General features: G+C 39.3%; 1 protein-coding gene across 1 annotated transcript; it reads right to left on the minus strand.

Annotated features, from left to right (window-relative positions):
• Positions 1-1,050: 1,050 nt before the first annotated feature.
• On the minus strand, positions 1,051-25,770 carry LOC129241345 (nuclear RNA export factor 2). Its single transcript, XM_054877605.1, has 13 exons — positions 25,693-25,770; positions 25,408-25,640; positions 16,867-17,319; positions 16,657-16,794; positions 16,455-16,601; positions 16,299-16,400; positions 15,945-16,239; positions 15,555-15,892; positions 2,084-2,225; positions 1,760-2,007; positions 1,573-1,695; positions 1,305-1,510; positions 1,051-1,234 (listed from the first exon to the last, which is right to left on the minus strand). Exons 1-13 carry the CDS (start codon positions 25,709-25,711, stop codon positions 1,138-1,140), a joined length of 2,541 nt encoding a protein of 846 aa, XP_054733580.1. The 5' UTR covers positions 25,712-25,770; the 3' UTR covers positions 1,051-1,137.
• Positions 25,771-26,002: the final 232 nt, after the last annotated feature.

A 26,002-nucleotide genomic window follows, 5' to 3' on the forward strand; every position in this document is an offset into this window, starting at 1 on the left:
GTTTTAGCAAACGAGCTTGACCAGCTACGTCCGGCTGATCTGGAGGATCCCCGCTTAAAGGATCTCAATTTGGAGATTCGGCAACTGGTCACCCAACACAACATAAACAACTTCACCACTGGCGTGAGTAAGCTGTGGTCCACCGTAAGGTCCCTGTCTAACCTAACGAAGCACAATGACAAAGTGGCTATCACTTTCAACGGCTGCGCAGATGCATGCGCTACTTTAACCGGCAATTCATGTTGCATCCTTCGGCCGACAGATCCAAGCGTGGTGCCACCAGACGGCTACACAAATTACCAAGCAACAGTGCGCCATTTCTTTCTCCAATGATGGTTAAGTATACTGCTGCATTCTGAATATTTGTACATATGTATATGTATGTATCACAATGGGCTTCACGGCCACCCAGTGTCAAGAAAACTGGCTAACTTAACCTAACCTAGGTATTAAACAGACTGTAAAAATATTGGTTCATAGACTTAAATAAATAAAGGAACATATGAAAAGTGGGCGTGGTTTTATTCGATCTCGAAATTTTTGTCGGATGTAAATGAGGGAAGGAGCATTTCAAGTTAGGGCGACTTTTATTAAATCGTTATAGAAATACACTTTCAAACTTTTATTTGCGTGTTATTCATTTCTTTTTTTTTTTGGGTTCATTATTTGAACCAAATTTGAGCAATTTAATATTTTTTTACATTACCGTTATATGGCAGGTGGACTTGGTTATTGACCCATTTCACCCATTTTCAACTACTCGTACTTTTATTAGCAATATGTGTGCCAAGTTTCACTGAAATATATTCATTTTTGTTCGAATTATCGTGCGCATGGACGGTCAGACGGACGTATAGACGTGACTAAATGGACTTCTCTGAAGTTATGAACCGAATGACTACAAGTTTGGAGTTCAGAGACAACGGATGTTCGAATCTCGGTGAAAAAATTTTTTTTCCTTACTGTCTTATCGCGTCATTTCAACATAGTCTAATATAACTTACCTGGAGTGTTGGGGTTTTAATGTCAATTAAGTAAAAAAAAACTATGTACAATTTAGCATACATTTTTATTGCTTAAGAGTTTATAATAAACAATTTTCATGATCTAAATTAAAGCGATGAAGATATCTTCACACTAATTAAAAGCCGTGTCTGGTATCTGCTTTCTTTCACAAAAACTCAAAAAAAGTAGGAGTGATTTTTTAAAATCCCATTTGGCATCTTCTAAGAAACTGTTAATCGTTAAAAAGTAGAAAGTTAGTGCATTCCAATTTTATGTATACAAGATTAGGTTTCCCTTACCGCGTAGACCATACTGATTTTAGGTTTGTTACTTCTTGAAGCATTATAATGAGAGCTTTTTTATCTGCTACTGTTACTTCAGCGTCATTATCTTGATGTTCTGTTTTAAAATATTTGAACGCCCTTTTAGTCTGCTGAGCAGTTGGGTTATATATACTTAATTGTTCATTAACAATTTCATATTTTATAGCTCTGTTAAGAATTCCCTGTTAAAAAGATAAGATGTGTATAAGCGTATTCTAATACAATCATGTACATTTCGACATACTAGATGTTTTTCGACTGGTACTAACACAAAAGTGCGTGAAAATGCCATCAATATCTCATTATCCACCATGCTTGGTGCTTGATCGTAAAATACACCACTGACTGTTAACACTATGATTTGTTCCTATAAGTATAATTATGCTTACATATGTGGTCCTGTAATGATTATTGTAATAAGTAATACATACATTGCAAATCATTGTATCTGTAGAGAAAGTCAACAAATCGTGCCGCATGCTGGGTAGTTGCAAGAAAATTTGCATAACTTGGTCAGAGCCCAGATGTATGCTGGTGTGGGCTCGTGAAAGATCCGCAATTTTTAGTATATTTCTACTACTTTCACGATACTTGGTTATGCGTTTAACATTCTGCGGGGTCATTTGGGCAATGCGGAAATTAAAAGAAAGAGTAAAAATTGCATTCTGGTGATATAGTTCTGGAAAAGACGTGTTAAGTGTTTTAAAATGTTTCTAAAAATTCAATAATAACTAAGAACTTCTAATGAATCTTACCTTTTAAAACTTGACGTTCATTTGAGTCGAATGCCTTAAAGTAACGAGGTATAAATTCATTAACGAAATCGTAACCTCTTACGTCGCACAAGAAATTTTTTTGACAACTCAAATATCCTTCCTTTTTGATGTCAGTATTATCCTGCAAAAAAATACCACATTTTAATCTAATAATAAAGTAGTATATATTTGTATTAAAGGTGATAATATGTAATTATACAAGTTTATACTCGTAAAGTTCCTAGAGCAACTGAGTTTTCTTTTATGTAAGCTATTTTTTGTAATAGGCTGAAAAATTACAAAATAAGGTTATACGTTGTATTTTATATTGACCCCAATAACATATTATTCTTATTTAAATTGAATAACCTGTTATCCAAATATTTATCAAGGCAACTAGTATATGTGGGAGAAGTGCATCCGTACAACTTAAGGAATAACGGGGATTTTAGAATCAATTTTTATAGAATTAATAGGTCACAAATCCGCGAAAGATGAGCTGCGAGCTACCGGACGGGTCACAGGTTACCGATAGTGATAAGAAGGGTAGCTGCGAATAAGTATTTATTTTCAAATAAGCAGCCCCGAACAAGCAGCGGGTAGGAGTAATGGGCATGGGTGGGTAAATTCTATTGAAGAAACAGTAAAGAAGCTTACATCAAAACGAGTGAAAAAATCCTAGGCAAAGCATGTAAAGTGGCTAAGGATTGGATATCGGTTGAAACCTGGCAAAAAAATTGAAGAGAGACGTGATGCAAAAGCAGGCATAAACAGTGCGTGCACACGATGTGAAAAAGAGCAAAAACATTATTCAATGCTGAATACGTCGGTTAAGATACTCTGCCGACGTGCCAAAAGAAAATGGATTAATAACATCGCTGATGAAGCTGAAAAAGCAGCAACAAATGGCACCTTACGGCTCTTGTATGACTTATGACATGACAAATGCAATACGAAGCATTTCAGTGTAGAGTGTAGCTTATTGGTATTCTTTCTGATCCAATAAAGATAACGACAGGGGTCAGACAAGGCTCCATTCTCCCTCCTTTATTGTTTCTTGTAATTATTGACGATATTTTGAGAGCGGCATTAGACAGCAACCTTAGCAGAGGTATCGTTTGGCATTCACTGAGTATGAAAGACCTCAACGACTTATATTACGCTGACGACGTTGTGCTGATTTCGAAAACAGCGAATGCAAGTTTGATGACCTTTTGCTATAATAAGACGACAGTGGAGGCAATACCTCACTTCTAGGGCGACCTCCAAACCCTCAGGAATCAATTCTAGTAATGAATATTGTGAACACCTTTTCACCTTTTTTACATATTAAGGAAGAAGCGAGAATCAAATGCCAATACCCTTAGCCATACACCACTGCATAGCATTGAGTGTAGAGTCGACGGTGCTCGACATTGCGGCCCCATCGTTCCTAGTCCACAAATTGAATACAAGACACTGCAAACGGCAATTAAAGGACGCGTCTCGAAATTTTTAAGCTTCATGTACGAACTCGCACCGCTTTAACGCACGTATTATAATGTTCTAGGATTCAAGGTCCATGATGCGTCTCAAATAGCCTCTCTGGATTAATGCCAACCTCCGCCTTCACGCGGTGTTTCCTGTTATCACAGAGTTGAGGCCCTGGCGACCGAGCGAATGGCGGTATAACCACACCCAACACCTACTGTTGGAGGAAATACCATCAGCTTCGTCATAGACCTAGCGAGTTCGGAAGCCACGTGTCTAATCAACGAAAAGCGAAGGTAGCAGCCCTACCACCGAACTAAGCGGGCATATGCTAATAACTTATGTTCCGTCGAAAACCTAACTATTCGTGTATCTACAAGAAATGCAAACAAAAATCGGATAAACAACAACGGAAATATGTTGACGACTATACGCTATCGCTCAAGGACTAGATTTGGACAATGGAACGTTCGCACTTTGTACCAGGCTGGCAAATTTGCCCAACTTGGTGCAGAATGCGACCGATTAGGAATTGACGCAATGGGACTCAGTGAAGTCCGATGGAATGGATGTGGAGAAAAGCGCAACAACAAAGGAGGACTGCTAATATACTCAGGTATGCCTAACGAAAAAGATCCACACTATAGAGGAGTAGGCATATATTTCAGAAGAAGGATCGTTACCTCGCTCATGACATGGAAAGCCATCTCAGAAAGAATTATAACTGCCCGACTTAACACAAAGTATCATAAAATCACTATCGTGCAATGCTATGCTCCCACAGAAGACAGCGAATTATCAGTCAAGGAAAACTTTTACAGCCAACTAGATCATACATTGTTTACGATACCAACCAATGACATAATCGTGCTAATGGGCGATTTTAACGCTCAATTAGGCCCAAATAACGAGAATTTTGAGAGAGTTCTAGGAAAGCATGCGATAGGCACGCGGTCTGAAAATGGAGAATTATTACTAGAGCTCTGCAGCAACCACGATCTCCGAGTTGGAGGCTCCGTATTCCCACACAAATTAAATCACAAAGTTACGTGGGTTTCACCAACGAAGAATGTAGAAACTCAAATCGACCACATTTGCGTGTCAAGAAAGTATTTTAATATTGTTCGCGACGTACGTAATAAACGCAGCGCAGATATAGGAAGCGACCATCACCTAATTATCGCAGAGCTTTGTATCAAACTCTTCCCGAACACCAGAAAGCGCTCTCAACAAGCTAAGAGATACGACCCTACCAAACTAAAGACCGAATCCATTAGAACAAGGGTTGTTGACAAAATAAATAATATTCGCATAGATACTGCAAACCCAATACGCAATACAAGCCATATATGGGCTAAACTTAAAAACGAGTTACAGAAGATCTGTGACGATACGATCAAGGCAGTCCCACAACAGCGTGCAGAATGGCTAAGTCACACAACCTGGAACCTTATAGAAGAACGCAGAAAAGTCAAGGTGAATCTAACAGGATGTTGCAGCAGAAGAAAAAAGACAGAGCTTGACTCTGAATATAGAAGGCTAACTAAATTGATTAAAAAGCAAGTCGTAAAAGATAAACAAGATTTCTATGATGAACTAGGAAGGAACGCGCAAAATGCAGCTGACAGAGGTAATATAAGAGACGTCTACAAAGCAATTCGTAAACTGAGTGGCTGCAAGGGAACATACGAGTCGCCACTATATGACGAAAACGGCACAATAGAAACATGTAAAGAAAAACAGCTCGCCATTTGGAAAACGTATTTCCAAAAAACTCTCAACTCTGTGTACGGTGATAGTTCAGAAAGTTTCGAAATAAGAACACGGCGTCACCCTAACAGAAATATAAGCGTGCAACCGCCAGATTTAGGAGAGATAACAACAGCAATCAAAATGATGAAAGACGGCAAAGCTACTGGAAAGGACGGTATCCCTGCTGAACTCTTCAAAGTCGATACTGAGGCTATGGCATCCCTGTTGCTGCCACTATTCCAGCAAATCTGGAGAGAAGAAGTGATGCCTAGTGATTGGAAAGAATCTATCATTATTAAGCTACCCAAGAAAGGCGATCGGAAAAAATGCGAGAACTGGCGAGGAATATCTATTCTACCAGCAATCACAAAAATTTTTACTCAAATTATCCTAGAACGAATATCAGCCCCGCTGGATAAACTTATCAGACCAAATCAAGCCGGTTTTAGACCTGGACGCTCGTGTATCGACAATATACATACCCTTAGAATCTTGATAGAACAATCTGCGGAGTACAACTCACCACTCTACCTGGCATTTATCGATTTTGCAAAGGCGTTCGACTCCCTAAAGCGGGATATAATCTGGTCTGCTCTATCTGCGAGAGGTGTGCCAGATAAAATAATTAACATCATAAAATGCATGTATGACGGTTCATGCTGCCGAGTGTTGCACGAAAAACAACTAAGCGAGTCCTTCCTACTGTATCAGGCGTGAAGCAAGGCTGCGCACTCTCTCCCTTACTCTTCATAACAGCACTGGACATAGTTTTCGAAACTTATAATCGATGTGGTATAAACTGGAAGATGACTCAAAAGCTTGGCGACCTATCATATGCGGACGACGTCGTTCTAATTAGTAACTCTTATAACGAATTACAAACAAGACTCTCCAACACAACAAACGACTGCTTAAAACTTGGCTTACAAGTTAATATAAAGAAGACCAAGTCTATGAGAGTTAACGTAATCAACAACACAGAGTTTAAAATAGACGGAGGAAAAGTTGACGATGTAAACAAATTTGAGTATCTGGGCAGCATCCTAACCCCCGATGGTGGTACAACGGCTGACATTCAGCGTAGGATATCCATAGCGACGAACACGTTTGCGGGGATGTCACGAGTGTGGTCTAACAAAGCGCTTAAAAGAGACACTAAAATCGGTATATTTAATGCTTGCGTGAAATCTGTGTTACTGTATGGTAGCGAAACGTGGCACATGAAACAAGACTCAACGAGAAAACTACAGGCATTCGTAAACAGATGCTTGCGACGCATTATCGGTACCTGGTGGCCACGTACTATATCTAACCCTCGCCTGTGGCAACTGACGAGCCAAAAACCTATTGAAAAGGAAATAATGCACAGAAAGTTCAAATGGATCGGGCACACCCTCCGAAAACAACCCGAGGAAATAGTCTACTCAGCCTTACAATGGAACCCGCAAGGCACTAGAAACAGAGGGCGTCCCAAAATGACTTGGCGTAGATGCGTTAACCAGGAATCCAAAAAGTCATTCAATGAATTAAAATTCCTAGCCAGCAATCGGAATATGTGGAAATCTTTTGTAGATAGACTAAGTTCTTAGTACATATACCTATATGTATTGTAATACCTGAACATGTCAATAATAATAATAATTATAATATATTAATATGCTGGGATTTTCTTTTCGTTTATCACAAAATGCCTGTATTTCTATTTTATTGCAATTTAGTCGTAATTACGATTGTACACTTTTATTTAGTTCTTCTTTTTGTACTGCTTCTTTTTTGTGCTGATTAATATTTATTCCCAGCATTTTAGGGAATTAATAAAATTCTTTGGAAAAATAACAACTAAAGCAACAAAAACAAATATTTCGACACTGTCAACTTAATATTTGGTATTGATAACCGTTAGCTTCAATACAATTTTGCAGACACTTTTTCATGGAATATGTAGACCAATTTATTTATGTCGTATACATTCTGTATATTCCGCTATTCCTTCATTGTTGCAGTTTTTAATGTTAGTGCATTCTTTGGATGTCGTTTCTTCATTGGATGTCTTTTCTTCAAAAAGGCCTACACATTTTCAATCACGTTTATGTCGGGACTCTACGCTGGTGTATTTATAACTTTACCGCAATTGTAGAGAAGTCACAGCTGCACATTATGCTCCTTAAGCTTTAGATCTCTATTGTTTGGCATCCATTGTGCCAAGTCTCCTACTCCTTTAATTGAAATCCACCCCAAACATTATTATGTCTCGTCGGAATATATCATGTTGTCCCAATAATCTTCTGGTTCGAAAATGTGGTTCAAAGCAAAAGACAGGCGTTTTTCTTGCGTGCTGATCGCGATGAATATTTGTGGTGCAATATGGGTTGGCGCACTGCTCCTTTGCAAATATTCTTAAGAGAATTCTCGGGTTTCGATACAATTTTTGGATCATCAAGCGTTCTGCACGTCCAGTAATTTTAGTTTTAGGCTCACCTACACGCTTCTGCTCTAATCTACCCTCTTTTTTCACTCGATTTATAACATTACTAGCTTTAACCCACGGCCCCGTTCGCGTAGGAGTTGTTTTGATTTAGGATATGTATATAAAAAAATTACAAACAATAATTTAATAGAAAATATTTTTTTATTAAAAACCATAATATTACAACACCCGGCATCCGTTGCTATGCCTCGTTGAATAAAATCAAAGCAACCAATCAGAAAAATATCAAGCAAAATTATTTTTATTAATTTTCTATCTCAAACCGTTTTTGAACTTTGCATTTGGGTCATAGTTGAACAGCTTATGCGGATTATGAAGTCTAGAGTGTGCTATAAATTGTGGGAAATAGGAAAAACTAAGAGTTTTTAGATTAAATTTAACAAATATTCGATTATTAGTGACGAATGAGAGTGGTGCCGCGGCCTGTTGGCTGTGGGAAGTCTGTTTCATCATAAAAATATGCCTATAACCTTCATTGGGTGAAAATATGAATGTATAAATATTATATTTTTACGTCATTTGGTGTTGTCGTTTCGTAGTGATGCGCGGACAACGTACAGACATTCATTCGGAATTCAGAGTGAACGTAGGTTCGAATCTCGGTGAAACACCAAATTAAGAAAAACATTTTCTCAACATTTTCTCGGCCAAACACTCATTTTGTGTACGTGCCAATTATATATAAGTATGTATATTATTGCTGCTAAAAGTTGGTGATTTTTATCCAGTGATCTAACTCAGAGGAGTTATTGAGAGATTTTATTTGGATAAAACCGAGCTTAAGCTTCAGCATCTTGAGAAAGAGCTCGTAAACTACTTTAAACAAGGCGGAGTTGCAAGCACGGCTAAACAAGGCTATGGAGACAGAGCGCGTCGATGTGGAAGAATATATGGTCCAGCGGAAAGCTGAGGATTTATCGACCAAAATTGATCGATCCAAGATGCTTACTCTAGACATAGGTGCCACGAACTCGATCATCCAGTCATATTTGGTAAACGGTAATGTGGAACTGATTGGCTACAAGCTTCAGACAGTTACAGGAGAGAGAGCTGCGACTTCCGGAAGGGTAGTTTGCGATGTCGTTATTGGAGCTGTATCAGTAGTTCACACATTTTTACTGGCTGAAATCATGGATGATGTAATAATTTTGGATTTTATGCTGCTGCACGGATTTACCTTAGATTTGGATACAAGCGTGTAAGCGCTAATTATATATATATATATACATATACATATACAAAGACCTACTGTGTTATTTATGTGCCCATGGCTGTAAATACAAGGTGAAGTCTAAAATAAACAAGACTGAGCTAAAATAGAAACGACAGGAGCTTTGTTCTGATAATTTCGATGGCCTCTACGGACACCAAACGTTTTCCTTTTATGGCCAAATGCAATTTTCCAAATAGGTAGAAGTCACAGGGAACCATATATGGCAAATACGCTTCAAAATGCACGTTGGCACGAATTCCTTGTGAAAACTAATGAGCAGCGACTTGATTTTTGACTTCTCCAAAGATTTTTTGGGTGGTGGCTCGTCTGGGGCTTTCCATTCAGCACTTTGACGCTTAGCTTCAGGTTTTGTTGAAAACACCACGTTTCATCACCAGTTACAATGTTGTAAAGGAAGTTCTCGTCTTTTCTCGCCTCTTTAATAAGGTCTTCCGAATGTTGAATTCTGAGCAATTTTTGGTCCTTAGTTAACTTTCGTAAGCCCAAATCATCATTCTGATGTTCAACACCGATTCCATGAATTTCAACATGAACAATTTCGATAGAGTCTTCGGTGATTACTGATTTTGGGCAGCCGTATGTTCATTGACATTTATGTCCTCACAGCCATCTGTGAAACGTTTAAACCACTCATGAACTCTGGCACGAGATAGACAATCATCGCTATATTTTTTTCATCAATTCAAATGTATTGGTAAACGTTTTACCGATTTTAAAACAAATTTGATATTAGCTCTTTGTTCGAAACTCATTTTTGTACCGATGACACGAACATACTGACACTGTAGACGCAATAACTTCGCTTCCACTGAATCGAATGTCACCAAGCTTTCAATGGAAGGCAGCCAGGCACGTAACTTCCAACGCACTGACTCATTAATAAGATGGCCTCATCAAAATCATTTTTATGACGCCAGTCTTGTTTATTTTGGACTCCACCTTGTATACGCCTGATTATTGGTGGTACAAAAGGATTGCGAAACTACCGCAGAACTAGAAGGCAGAATACAACTTTACAAATCAACATATCCCTTAAAAATTGTGCATACAAACTTAAGGGGTTAGGTGGGTTACAAAGGTTCAAAAAAAGGGTATTTTTACAATTTTTTTTTTAATATATACAATCATATATTTTATTTAAACAATTCAGCATATCAAAGATACATATTTAGACAGTATTTTGTGAAATTTTTATTTAAAAATTCCGAAAACTCAGCCGTTGGTACCTCATCTCCCTTAACGTCTCACAAAAAAATGCTCTTGCCGTGGACAGCATAACTCATTATTGGTTCATTTAAAATCAAAAAACCAAAAATATTTCGTTAGTACATGGATAAATCTCGTTACTGGACGAAGGAAAAAAAAATAAAATTTAATTTGAATTTTTGACAGACTTTGAACAAAAAAACACATTTTTTGGTCAAATTTTCGTCATATGTTGGCTCGAAAAAATTAGTTGTAATAAAAATAAAAAAAAATCCTTCGTTCAATAACTTGATAATGTTATTCCAAAGATGTGTGCAAAATTTGAACAAAATCGCTTCATAACTTTTCGAGAAATCGTGTCCACTGACTTAAAAAATCGAGTTTTGAGATAAACGCGTATACCTGCGAAACGCTGCACTGACATGGCCTGATGGGCGGAACTTCTGAAGGGTCTATCTCGTAGAATTTTACTCGGATCAATTTGAAATTTTAGGAGAATATTTTAAACATATTATACTATTTAATAAGACAAAAAAAAAAAAATCGATTTTTTGAAATTTTCAAACCCACCTAACCCCTTAAGGGGCCACAAAGGCAAGCAAGAAGAAGCGTTTTTTAGTATATGTGACAGTGCTGACAAAGATCTCTAGGTCTTAGCATACAAAGTCATCACCATAAAGCTGGAACAATAGTTTTTTAATCTCGTTTTCTGAAAACGGGGCCGTTATCTCCGAGTTTCCCAAGTTTTTAATTTTGCCTAAAACATAAAATATTAAATGAGCACATATTAAATAAAAGTTATATATGTATGATACATATTACTGTGAACGGAAAACCTCGTGAATCGACTGGCAATAATAGCAAGCAAATCAGTTGCCGAAACAGAAACATGAATTCCCATGGCAGTCGGTTCTACGTTACCAGAATCACTCGGGTTTTTCACCGACTAAAGACTGCAGTCCCAGTAAGCTAGCCAGCTCTAGAAATTATGATAGTTATTAAGCACATGTATGCACATATATAAACAGGTGCATGCGCGAAGGGCATTCAGTCGTAAGTTGAGTGTGTAAGCGAGTAAACGAGAAGTAATAAAGTAATGTAAACATGTACATGTAAAGTAAAGAATTTAAGTGTTGGAAATAAAGTAAAGCAAGTTGAGTTGCCATTAATTTTTGACTTTCAACACACAACCTAGTGATCGAACTCAGACGAATTGTTGTGAGCGATTTATTTGGATTTTAGCGTATCGAAGTAAATTACATACATATAAACGTGGAAAACGTTTGAAGTTTTATAAGATAATTGTTTCTGAACTTTAAAGTACTTGAAATTGATGACTCAAAACGGATATCTCAGGGGAACTCTGGGCAACTGACCCAACAACGTGAAAACGACTTACAACCGCTACTGGGGTGGACGTTTGCAACTTGTTTTTGGTATGGTTGCCGCCCCGATCTGATACGTATATTCAATTTACCTCATAAATGTTTTCATTTGAAAGTATTTGACAAAGAAACATGTTTTAAGTAGCACATATTTGTTTATTTATTTGTATAACAAAGCAAACTTATTTTATTTTTCCGCCGTTTATGAATAAAATATATATTGATTGATAGTGCTTTAGAAAAAAAAAAACAATTAACAAAAAGATGTTATATTCGGCACTGTCTCAAAATTCGTTCCACATTTCTACAAAGTAAAATATCAAATAAATGCACATGACTTTTTTTATGTTAACACATTGCTGACCAGTCAGGACTCGTGATAAGCGTTTTTCTGCATCTTTATTGTCTTAACGAGATACTATTGGAATTCTTGTAGTGTAATTATTTGGTCCGCATTCCTTGAGTTAAAGAGAAAAAAATAGTTCCTGCCAGAAAAAAAATCCGACTAGAGCGTGGTGTACAATTACAAGTAGGTGATTGTTTTACTTTTTATCATACGAAAAATAAAATAATACAATTTATTACAGTTTATTTATATTGTTTTAGTTCCACATCCGTTTTTAAAACAACAGCCGGGCACATGAGGTAAATTTTCAGAAAAGTTTCCGGTCAGCAATATGTTAATATTTGGCGTCACCTGCAGCATCTATGTATTATTGATTGTAACCTCCGGGGCATTGGTAAAATTAGTGTTTTTAGGTCATATTCTTGAGGAATATTTCCCTATTCCTGTTTGATGCATCGTATCAAGTTGATTTTGTTTGCAAGACTCCTTTTTGTAACTTTATTTTTGAAATATATATATATATATATTATAGTCTTCTTGGGCGCTTGGCCGAACTCCTCCCCCTATTTGTGGCGTTCGTCTTGTTGATGTTCCAGAAATGGAGGGATCTACAGTTTTAAGCCGACTGCGAACGGCAGATTTTTTATAAGGAGCTTTTTCATGCCAGAAATACACTCGGTGGTCTGCCGTTGCCTGCAGAAGGGCTACCGCTATTAAAAAAAACCAAAGACAACTCTTTGGACTGTTTTGTGACCTGATTCACACCCTGGCGGTCTTCGAAACCTGTGCCTAAAATTCTAAGGCTGCACTGCTGTTTTTCCTCAATTTGTTTCACTGTTGACCTTTCCATTCTTGGTATGAGCTTTTTTGGCCTGTTACTGGAGTGTTTCAACCGATTTTCGTTTTCGGCACACTATACGAGTAAAGTGTTGTACATTTTCCTTACACTATAGAAAACATTTCAGCCATTTGTTTTGATGCCATTGTTTTTGCATTCGGTGTAAGCGCCAATTATAAAGGGTTATACAATAACAGGTGTTATTGGGGAATGGATTGCGCTATCAAGAGATGATTAACGATTTTTTATGGCCGCAATTGGAAGGTATTGATCTGGACAACGTTTATTTTCAGCAAGACGGCGCTACGTGCCACACACGGAGATCTTGTGATTTAACTCCTTGTAACTTTTTCCTTTGGGGCCACGTGAAAAAGTAGATCAACGCCCACAGCCCAGGGTCGATTCAAGACCTCAAAGATGGAATTCGTGAGGCTATCGATGACATAGGGCAGCCACTTGGTAATTCGGTTATGGAAAATATCAGGAAAAGGATATTGCCCTGTAAGTGTGGTCGTGGTGGTCATTTGCCTGATGTTATTTTCCACTATTAACGGCATACCTTCCTCTTTATATCATTTATACTAAAAAATAGAATTTTTCTTTGAATATCAAAATAACACCTCTGTTTGGAAAACCCTATATATATATGTATATATATATATAATATATTTTTGTATAATATTTTTACTCGCACGATATTTCGGCATTTAAAAAAAGCCTCTTGTTGACCCTGACCCATTTAAATGCAGCAGTAACCAAAAACATACAAAAAACAACATACATAGTATACTGTTAAGTTCCTGGTGTTTGTTTATGTTTTTTCCGAGTTGTGAAACAATTTTGAGACAACGCAAAATATGAGGCATTTTGGTTTTCGTTGTTGATTCCTTACATTATGCGTTCCAATAACTAAAGGGTGATTTTTTAGCTATTATCTTTTTAAACAGCTGACGCACGTTTCGTGTTTTGTTTCACTGTCAAACCTCTTCAGTTTGGTCTATAATTTAACCACGAATCGTCTTACAAACGGTTACAACGGTTGCAAATCATTGAATTTTATTATAAAAGTGCGTGTTCTGTTAAGAAAGTTTAAGATACCCTTTTTTTATCGAAAAATTGTGTTCAGCGACGAAGCTCATTTTTGGATCTATGGGTACGTAAATAAACAGAATTGTCGATTTTTGAGTGAAGATCAGTCTGAAGAATTGCAAGAGCTCCCAATGTATCTAGAAAAGGCCACAGTTTGGTGCGGTTTATGGGCTGGAGGTATCATTGGACCGTACTTCTTCAAAGATGTTGCGAATCGTAACGTAACTGTGAATGCTGAGCGCTACCGTGAAATGATATCCAACTTTTTTTTTGCCCAAAAACCAAGAACTTGACTTGCATGACATGTGGTTTCAGCAAGACGGTACCATACAGCACGCGTAACAATGGACTTGTTAAGAGGCGAGTTCGGTGAACATTTTATTTCACGTTCGGGACCTGTCAATTGGCCACCCGGATCGTGCGATATAACGCCTTTAGATTATTTTTTGTCGGGCTATGTTAAAGCTCATGTCTATTCAGACAAGCCTGCTTCAATTAACGCATTGGAAGACAACATTAAAGCATTTATATGTGAGATACCAGCCGAATCATTGGAAAGAGTATGCCAAAATTGGACTAAGCGGATGGACCATTTGAAGCGCAGTCGCGGTCAACATTTGCATGGAATAATCTTCAAACATTAAATTATATGGACTGTACTATCGATTTAAATAAAAATTTCATGCATTTTCTGAATTTTACGTGTATTTTTTTGAAAAACTTTCTTATAGCTCTTAAAAAATCACCCTTTATTTTCGTTTACAGGATCACATAAAAAGCGTTAGTAAAGTGTACTGCTACAAAAAAAAAAAAGGGATTCGAAGTAATGTGCCATAATCTAATCTATTGTACTAAGAAAATAATTACACTATACAATATTTAAATTGTGAAAAGAACTCTGAGTAATACAGTAACACATGGGCTGAAAAGTCCCGTGCCTCACAAAGAAAACACATTTTTTTGTTCAAAATTAACTTTATTCACGAAAGGAATTTCCATCAAGAAAAACGCAACCATTTCAGCGCCGCTCTAACATTTCAATATCACTTTTGTAGAACGATTTATCTTTTACCTCAGAATAGGCAGTTTCAGCGATAACCTATTCATTTATTTCACTTCACTTTTCGATCATTCGAAACGATTTTGTGGATTTTTTTTTTGTTTTCTTGTGTTACCGTCTTATTTGGACGTCCACTGCGTTGTGCGATGATGTCTCTACGATCACGTTTGAAGCCCGTAAACCATCTTTTTATTAATATTTCTAATGGATCGGAGTCTTCAAAACACTTTTCATTACTTCCCTTGAACGGCATTTTCCCCATCAAGAAGCACTGTAAAATTAAAGCACGAAATTCTTTTTGATCCCTTGTTTTGAAAATAACAAAAGTAGCGTCACTCTTATCACAATAACTCACGAACGAATCAATGGAATATCATGAAATTTTAACATAAAATATCACAAAATTAAGGTTAGTACTAACTGAAAAAGAGGTGAATGCAATAAAATTAGTGCCATCTATGTATTAGGCCTGCGACTTTTCATCCCATGTGTTATATAGCAGCAGAAAAATTTTAGGTTGTCTCATTTTCTAGTTCATATAATGGAAATTATCCTGCATGTTTTTTATACTTATTTGTTATATAACATATTTTCAAAACTTACCAATTTTGTCAGCTCTGGAAAATGCCTTCGAACAGCTTTTACATACTCCCCAACGAATGAGTATTTTGTGCACAAAGGATTACCATCTAGACGCAATGTCTTCAAGCCGAGAGCAGATAGTTCTTTTACATCATCCAAATCCAGTATCCAATTATTGCCTAAATCTATTGCTTTTAAATTACTCATTAAGCCCAACACTTTCGATACATTGGCATTAGTAATTTTATTGTGCGTTAAACGGATTTCCACACAGCTGGTAAGACATTTCCGTGATGCCTGCATTAGGACTCGGCTAAGTATTTTTTGTGAGCTTAAATTAATGATGATATTTTCCAAGCCTACAAAATTATTGTGAATGTTTTCCGCTTATACAAAGTTTTCTTCTTTTACCTTCAATGTTCTGAAAGTTGTCCAAATTCAACAACCTATTTATACCATTATATCGACGAGATAGGGCTTTATCAATGCAATCCGTAGGATCTATTTGTCCGCGTTTATAGGGCCTTATATTCATAATCATATAGTATTTCAAAACTTTATCAATATTTACGTGTGAAAGAGCCGAATGGTTATCAAAACCATTGAATAGCCGTGGAACTTTTATCTCCATTTTACAAATATCAACTAAATATTTCAGTTGGTCGAAGCACTGACGCACTAAAAATTGATGCTCACCGGCGGCAAACTATGTTATTAAAAGTATTAAAATGTACAGAAAAAAAAGTGGTATGACCAGTTATTTACCTTATAATAGCAAGGGTATATATCTGTTAGCGTTGGCGATATAGTAACAAAGAAAAAGTCGAAAATTTCTTCTTTTGTAAATTTTTGTCCTAAATCAGGTATCTGTTTAAAACGAAATTTTTATTATCGTATGTTCAAAAGTCAAAAATCTTTTACCATTATAGCATGCCACTCGCTACTGTGTTGGAACTGAAGCATATCTTCTTTATTCCTAAGGTCAACACGGCATCCATCGCTATTTACATCTACTTCGCAATCCATTGGTGTATAGTCTTTCGATAAATTCTGAGAAGGTATTCCATCCTTCGAACATATGTTAAAAGAGAGGATTACACTAAAAGTAAATTTATGAACTTACAATTAATTTAAAATTTTTTAGTATCGGTCGAAGACACTCGGGATAGTTGCTGGCATTCGTTACCGGGTTACCAGCTAACAATAACTCTTTTGCCTTTACGTCATTTAAATCACGACACAAGCGGGATGTCGAAATGATCTGTAATATATGAAATTTATGTATATACAAATATTTAAATTTAATGTGTAAATATAAAAAAAGAATGCTTACCTCATTGCCTCTTAAATCCAAAACTTCAAAATCAACGCTGGCAAACACCGTTAGTGGCGCAAGGGTGGTAATACAATTATCTCTCAAATTTAGTCCATTCACTAATCTAATTTTCTCATTGCGATGAATTAAATTACAAATGATCTCTAGTACTGCACGATTGCCCAGATTTATAATCAAGTCAAAAAATTCGGGCTGAGCATTGAAACGGCACAAATTTAGTATTCCACTTACGCCATTAAAATGTTCCATGCACGTGTAAAGGCGATTGATTACCTCTGTTAGCTTCGCATGAGGTGAAATTTGGCCAAATTTAAAATCACCAACATTGAATTGCACTTGCAGCTGCACGAACGATGCATCTGAAAGCTGAATGCGAAGATTATGTTCAAAGAGTTTGTTAATCGCGGCTTTACACTGCCGCACAAGGAAGCGATCTTCTTTGGAGCCGCGCTGTAACAGATAAAATAATAAGAAATAGAAATATTAGTAATAATTTTGGATTAGAAACAAAAAGCCATATTAATTCCGAAAAGGACATTAGGCAGCGTAATACTTCCTTTTCAGAAGGCTTTAAAAATAACAAGCAATTTGTGTAAATTTTTGCATTAAAAAGCAGCAATTTTTCAAAATTTTGTTTGATTTGTATGGCTTTGAGTAAAAAAAGAAAAAATTTAAATCGAAAAACGTTGTAACCATTACCAAAACAAGCAACCTGCATGCAGTAAAGTTCGCCACTATCTAACCAACATGGTTTTTTCACGTAGTGTTCTACAGATTCGAACTTTCAAGTTTTTAGTGAGGCTTTACTCATTTTTTTTGCAATGGCTTAAATCGTATTTAAGCTATAGATGGTGGGTTGTCTCTATTGTCGGCGTGCCCACTGACCTTTTCAGTGCAATGTCCAGCGTGAATCAGGGCATTATTACTCGTTAATAAACAGTAATATGGAATAATGCTTTAATAAATATTAATATAATATGAGAATCCAAATAGTGACATGATTATGAGTAATTATATTTAGGGCGGCCGCCGTAGCCGAATGGGTTGGTGCGTGATTACCATTCGGAATTCACAGAGAGATCGTTGGTTCGAATCTCGGTGAAAGCAAAATTAATAAAAAACATTTTTCTAATAGCGGTCGCCCCTCGGTAGGCAATGGCAAACCTCCGAGTGTATTTCTGCCATGAAAAAGCTCCTCATAGAAATATCTGCCGTTCGGAGTCGGCTTGAAACTGTAGGTCCCCCCATTTGTGGAACAACATCAACACGCACACCACAAATAGGAGGAGGAGCTCGCCCAAGCACCTAATAGAAGTGTACGCGCCAATTAAAAAAAAAAAATATTATATTTCTTGTTGCGTCCACGAGTTGTAAGCATTTTAACATAACTTTTTTGGAAAATTTTTAATAACGCAACTGTTAACCAAACATGGGTTTTATGATTTATAATATTTCTAATTGTATGTTTAAAAAAAGAAGCCCCGCCTTTTTTAAAAACATTGTTTTATCGTAACATGTATATATGTATGTACTACTGTGGGCAAAAAGTAAGGTGAATTTATTTGTCAAACTTCGCGGGATTAAAATTTCGCTCTAGTTATTTTTTTCATGAGTTGGCAGCACTGTTAATAACATCTGGACCAACTTTCATGTGAATGTCATTATCAGTAATACATATATTTACGCTTGTGTTTACCAAACGACCAAGAGTGCATTTTTCGATTTTTACAATGTCTGATTTGATTGAGCAGAGAAGTACCATCAAATTTTGTTTGCGGAATGAAATTTCGGCTGCGGAAACGTTTAGCATGGTACAGAAGGCATTTGGTGATTCGACCATGTCACAGAAAAATGTTTATAAGTGGTACAAAGACTTCAAAGAGGGTCGAGAACGTGTTGATGACTTGGAGCGCTCCGGACGACCATCAACGTCAACAGATGACCAACACGTCAATAAAGAGAAGGAGTTAGTGCTCAAAAATCGTCGGTTGACTGTTAAAGACCTTACTGATATGATCGGAATATCAGAAGGATCTGTGAAAACCATTTGAAAGACCATTTCGGCATTCCCATGGCAGCCGGTTCTACGTTACCGGAATGACTCGGGTTTTTCCCGCCGAGTATGCTAGTCCTGTCTAGTGTACCGTATCTTACCCCCAATCTTTCGTCACAGGAGCAACTCAGTTCAGCTAGTTTGCTCCAAATACTTCTCTTCCGGGCTGGCGTCGAACCCAACCCCGGACCAGAAGTATTCTACTGCTGCATTTGCCACAAACGGCTCCACCCGAACTCCACCTCGGTTAGGTGTAATCAGTGCACCGGGTGGTGCCATCTTAAGACCTGCTCAGGCCTTAAGACACACAGGGAGTGGTCCACAAGGTATGTGGCCACGTGTTGCTCCCGCTCACAAGCGGCCCCCCTCTACACTGCCCTCAGTGCCGGCACATCACACTGCCGCCACCAACAACACCTCAACGGTAAGGAGCCCCCACGAACAACACAACTCCCTCTCTAACCCACAACCCTCCTGCTCTTACCCCAGTGCGGGGACAAACCAGCGGCTCTTGGTCCCCCGCACAGTCTGCTCCGTATGTCAGACCGTAGTTCCTCGGAACTTGACAACTGTCCAATGCAATTCTTGCAGTGGCTGGTTCCATTTTCGGAGGTGCTCCGGCCTGCACACCACCCGTGAGTGGACACGCGACTACCTTGCCCCCTGCTGCAGAGCTCTGCACCCGCAACCGCCCCAGTGGCGCGGTCACCAGCTAACATCAGGCCACAACCTTTTTTGCGGAACGCACAGCAGGTTCAACGCAGACAACATCACGCATCCCTCACCCCCCGAGTTACGACAACACTCCCGCGAAGCTTCAAGCTTTTGCAACTAAAGTGCAACGGACTTACGAGAAAGATTGACGAGATAGTCGACTTCATGAGCCGGTTTGGAATCAAGATAGCAGCGGTCCAGAACAGCTCGCCCCTGATCACCAGGGACGGCTATAATGTGCACAGAAAGGACCGCAAGCGAGACAACGGTGGTGACCTAGCGTTCATAGTCCACCATTCAGTGCAGTATCGTCTTATCGATGAAGGCATCGACGGCAGGGACAGCACCTTAGAACGTCAAGGTATAGCTGTCCGGTCAGGCGATGCTGAGCTCGAAATACATAATATTTACATACCCCCTGTCACCTAATGCACGGCAGGATATCTCCCTGATATTGGTGCACTCATCAGGGGAGAAAACCGATTGGTAGTAGGGGATTTTAACGCGCATCACGATCTTTGGCAGGGGACAGCTATTGGCAGAACAAATAGACAATTCGACGTTCAGCACTGTAAACGACGACGCCCCCACCAGGGTAGTGGGAACTGCAGCAGTTCGCCTGACATAACAATTGCTAGCGCTGGTCTGATAAATAGCATAACCTGGCGACCTATGCTATCGCTTGCATCAGACCAATTGCCCATTATCATCTCGATCGAGAAACCTGCCGACTTTGTTTCCGCGGATCACCGGTCATACATCAACTTTAACAAATCTGATTGGACCAGATTCGCGGAATTTACTGAGGACTTCTTCGCAGCCCTACCCACTCCCACCGATGTGCGCGCAGGCGAACGCGCATTCCGCAAGGCGATCACAGCCGCCGCGGCTCGCTTCATACCTGCTGGACGGATCCGGGAATTACATCCAAATTTCCCAGCTGAAGCAGCCGTTCTGGCGAACGAGTGTGATCGCCTACGCCAGGCCGATCCCGGGGATCCTCGTATAAAGGACCTCAATTCGGAGATCCGGCAACTGGTCACCCAACACAAGCGGACCAAATGGGTAGAGCATCTGAAGTCCTGTAACTTCACTTCTGGTGTGAGCAAGCTCTGGTCCACCGTAAGGTCCCTGTCGAACCCGACGAAGCACAACGACAAGGTGGATATCGCCTTCAACGGTCGCACTTCGTCGGATCCGAAGAGATGCGCGAGCTATTTTAGCCGGCAATTTATACTGCATCCTCCGGTCGACAGATCCAAACGTTGTGCCACCAGACGGTTGCACAAACTGCCATACACCAGTGCACCGCTTACTTTCACCAGTGACGAGGTTCAGGGGGCCATCAAACACATGAAACCATCTAAAGCCATTGGCCCTGACGGATTAAACATGCTGAAGTTGAAAAAGCTGGGTCCATTGGAAGTAGAATTCCTCACCAAGGTCTTCAACCTGCCCATGTCCACTCTCATCATTTCTGATAAGTGAAAATTAGGGAGAGTGGTCCCACTACTGAAGCCTGGGAAACCCGCCAACCAAGAGGAGTCTTATCGTCCGATAACTCTCTTTTCCCCAGTAGTGAAGACGCTTGAAGCCCTTCTACTCCCACTCCTCACAGAACACCTGACTCCAGCCCCACACCAGCATGGTTTCCGAATAGTGCACAGCACCACCTGCATGACGAGGCTCACATGCTCTCTGTAAAGGAGCACAACAAAATGCTCGGCAAGCAGTTTCTGCTAGGGTGTTACCGTAGGCCTCACCCATGCAGACACCTGCTTGTGCCTGAGCCACCTCCCAGGCACATCAGGAGACACCTCCTCAACTACGTGGACGAGATCCAGGACAAAACAGACAGACCACTCCAGAATCAGACAGTGTACAGACAGGCCATAAACGACATTCATCGGGAGACCCTTATCACCTTCTTAAGCTCCCGACCCCCGAATGCCGTTATCGGAGTCCAACCACCACCTATTGCAGACGAAGAGCTCCAGCTTCCCCGAGAGTCCCGCGTAACCTTGGCACAATTACGTTCTGGATACTGTAGCAGGTTAAACTCCTACCTATCCAGAATCGAGCCCGACATACTAAACATATGTCCGGCATGTGAAGGCAACCCGCGCGACACTAACCACCTTTTCACATGCCCCATAAAACCCACTCATCTAACACCTCTCTCCCTCTGGACCCAACCCGTCGAAACAGCTAGTTTCCTGGGCCTACCGTTAGATGAGCTAGACGAAGACGACCGGTAACTACACTACACTGACAGGGCGAAGATACTGCTACAACAACAACAACAACACCAACCATTTGGGCCTACGGAAAGTCAAATCTCGTTTGATACCGAAAACTCTCAATTTCTTGGAAAAAAGTCGTCGCGTTGATGTGTGTGAAACAATGCTTTCAGACTATCAGGACAAGCTCAAATGCATCATTACGGGAGATGAGACTTGGATTTATGCTAACGATCCTGAAAAAACCGACCAATCAAGCGAATATCGTGCTAAAGGCGAGGCCAGACCGAAGAGAGCACGTCAAAGTCGTTCAAAAATAAAGGTCATGATGACAGTTTTTTTCGATTTTCGTGGTGTGGTGCACTATGAATTCCTTCCACCTGGCCAAACTGTTAATAAGGAATATTATTTGAGCGTTATTCGTCGTTTACGTGAAGCAATTCGTCTAAAAAGACCAGAATTATGGGCCAACAACTCTTGGTTTTTGCATCACGATAATGCACCGTCTCACACTGCACTCGTTCTTCGTAACCATTTCGCCAAAAATTCCACGCATATCGTTCCGCAACCACCGTATTCGCCTGATTTGGCTCCGTGTGACTTCTGGCTATTCCCAAAACTCAAGAGACCACTCCGGGGAACACGTTTCGAGTCGATTGAGGAGATAAAAGCTGAATCGAAGAAGGTGCTGATGGCTATACCGGAAATGGACTATTTGGCATGTTTCGGGGATTGGAAAAATCGTTGGCATAAGTGTATTTCATCGAGAGGGGATTATTTTGAAGGGGATGAAATTGATTTACAAGAATAAATAAAGATTTTTCATTTTACAACCAAATTCACCTTACTTTTTGCCCACAGTAGTATATTTAAAAAAACAAGAAAGCGCCGCAGACGAAAATATGGCTAAAACGCAATTTTTTATATGCTACGATCACATTCATTGATATGCGTTCTTTTATCAATTTCTCTTATAGGGTTGGTAGTGATTTTTTGCGTTTTTAAAAGTACTGATAATTTTTTTTTAATATTTTTGTGTATAAAGCAGAAAAAAACGTTCCCAGAAAAAACAAAGCGCGGAGAATCGTTAGATTGTCAAAATAAAATGCCAGGAAGAGTGCTGACAGAAACAGGACTTCAACGTCGGCTGGCACGGATTGAGTTTGCTCGAGAGCACATATCGTGAAGTCAAAATCAGTGGTGTTATATTATATTTTATGCAGCGATGAAACGAAAATAAGGTTGGTCCAGATGGTAGAAAGAGCGTGCGGTGACCAAAACGTGCACCAATAATAAAGCACGGGGAAGGCTCAATAAAACAAACAAAGTCAGGTGAATTCATCGTATTGAAGGTAATATGGATGCGGTCAAGTACGTTCAGATACTTCAAAATGTAATGCTACCTTATGTGGAAGAAAATAAATATCTCCATAGATGCGGCCACGACAGTTGCCCAAACTGCCCGGAAAAGGAAGAAGACGCTGATCACGTCTTGTTCCAATGCTCACGCTATGCTCTCGAAACCTGTAGCATAACCGGAGAAAATATTATAGATTTTATTATGAAATCGGGTGATAACTGGAAGCTAATCTGCGGGCATACAAAACATATTCACAATGATTTAAGATGCGCGAAGATTCGTAGACATAATAACTAGCAGCTCATGAGCTAACCAACCTTGTGAGGTAATCCTTTTTGGCAGTTTCGCGGGGAGAGTGGTAGATTGTGCCGCTTATACTGCGACCACTCACCGACGTAAACGCAGTCCCCTGTAAGCTGTTATGAGAGCCCCATGTAAATGAAAAATTACTTTCCTTCCGTATAGTACATTTTATAGCACGATTTTGGAAAATTCCCGTAGAACCGTGTCAGCTGATTGCTCTCTCACCACACAATGTTGCCAAACAGTACATTTCGAAATCATTTACAAAATAAACTTAGAAAAATTGTAATTTTTATTAAAATAAACCGATGTATTGTGTAAATATGTAACTAAAAGAACGCAGTTGTTCTCTACGGGATGAGTTTTGCTCCATTTTGTGTTCTGCAGGGGCTGCGCACTATTAGTGGTTAGCAGGGCTTGGAAAACTACTCCAACCTCCCGGGACAAGGGCAAATAGTGTCCTTACCACGAATTCCCTACCGACAGAATTCATCGAGTTCAAAAAGTGTTTCTTAAGTATGCCCTCTCTTCCCCGAATGTCCCTGATCCTGTTCCGTCATATAAATCTCGCCTACTTCTAATTAATCTCAAACAGCTAGAAAGTAGAAGATCGATTTTGTGGCTGACGTTTTTGTTTAATATTATCAGGGGCGATATTGACTGTTCTTCTCTTCTAGAAATGGTTAACTTTCCAGGTCTTTACGAAATAAATATCCGTTCCATTTGAATAGGTGCAGAACAAATTACGCCTGCAATGCTCCTATTGCTCGCTCTCTTCATGAACGCAATGAGATCTCGAATACTCGTACTTTTGAGTTTAAGGGTCGTGCTGCGGCAATCTTTCCAAATAGACAGGATTGATCGAAGGGGAAAATCTGCACTGAAGCTTGCACTTTTGTCTTCACCGACGGTTCCAAGATGGGAGCGGGAGTCGGAGCAGGGGTTTTCTCTAAATCAGCCAATTTATCTTTCTCCTTTAAACTGCCGAATACTGCTAGTGTTTTTCAAGCAGAAGTCTTTACGAAGCTGCAAGCGTGCAAAATGCTTAGGGAACGCGGGGGCGTAGGAGATATTAACTTTTCTCCGATAGTCAAGCCGCGATCAAGGCTCTGATGACGCCATGGCGTAGAACGAAATTAGTAAACCCCTGTAAGATCAAATCTCTTGGCTATGCAGGTCACATTTCTCTGATCTGGGTTCCAGGACATAGGAACATAGAGAGAAATGAAATTGCTGATAAGCTTGCCAGAAAGGGGGCTGAATTGGCCTCAGAGACTTGCTACCCGGTTATCGGCATCCCCCTGACAGTTGTTAAAGGGAAACTGTACAAATTAATTCTTAGGAGAGTGCAGTAAGGAATGGAGCTATTTCGAAAACCCTTTGTACCCAGCACGATATACGAATAACTGAGAAAGTCCTTTGGACTCCTCGCCATTCAATTTCCAAACTCGTAGCTGTGTTTACCGGTCACTGAACAGGTCACACGGGGAAAAGCTAGGATTATCATTTAACCCCCATTGCATAAGCTGTGGGGACTTTTCAGACGAGACTTTTGAGAACTTTCTCTGTTAATGCACGGATTTGGCAGCTAGACGACTAAGGTCACTGGGTGCTCCTTTCTTCGACAGCCTGGTGCAGTGCGCCAACCTAAATCCCATCAATCTTCTCCATTATATCAACAGCATTGGCTGGCCGTAAATATCTGCCTGTTGGAGGTCTCATAATGGTATCAAAATGTCGCTTCAGTACTACTTGAGGAGTGGCACTTCAAACATTTCTCCTACCTACCTAAGATCTAGGAATCTTTGCTGAAACTTATATTTCGCTCTCCTCAGAGCAATTTTACAGACAATTTCAATAATACCTACCCGGTATGCAACAGGAAACAGTTCTTCCCCTTCCACAACATCAAAAATTGCATCCAATATTTCTTGAATGCCATCGCGTCCCTGTCGTTTCCCGTTGTGATGTACAATAATTTGATGCCAAACAAAGCCTACAGCCATCACTTTAGGATCATATGTACTACATTTTGAATAAGTTTGCGTATTTTTGTAGCTCACTTCAATAGGCAGATTGTCCGGAAAGTGATATACCTCATCTACATATAAATTCAGATAAAATAAGCTTTACTTTAAAATATTTTCTCACACCTGGTCTTGAGATAGACATCTTTGTATTTATCAACAAAGACAAAAATAACCGGTCACCAAAATATTCTGACTGACACAAATAATGTGCAAGCAATTTTTCGAAATTTCTTAAGGAAGGTCTAGACGATGCGATTTAAATTAGCACAAGTTGCATAATTAAATTAGTCATCTGTTGGAAAAAATGTATTTGTAACCCAAATATCTGTGGTGTTATTGCATCCCAGATAAATTTCTTATTACAAATATATATATTCTCCGTCAACATTTAGCAATACTTGAAGGTCGTATCGGTAAAACAATTGATTTGCGT

Source organism: Anastrepha obliqua, chromosome 3, assembly GCF_027943255.1.
Source record: "Anastrepha obliqua isolate idAnaObli1 chromosome 3, idAnaObli1_1.0, whole genome shotgun sequence".
Taxonomy (NCBI): Eukaryota; Metazoa; Arthropoda; class Insecta; order Diptera; family Tephritidae; genus Anastrepha; species Anastrepha obliqua.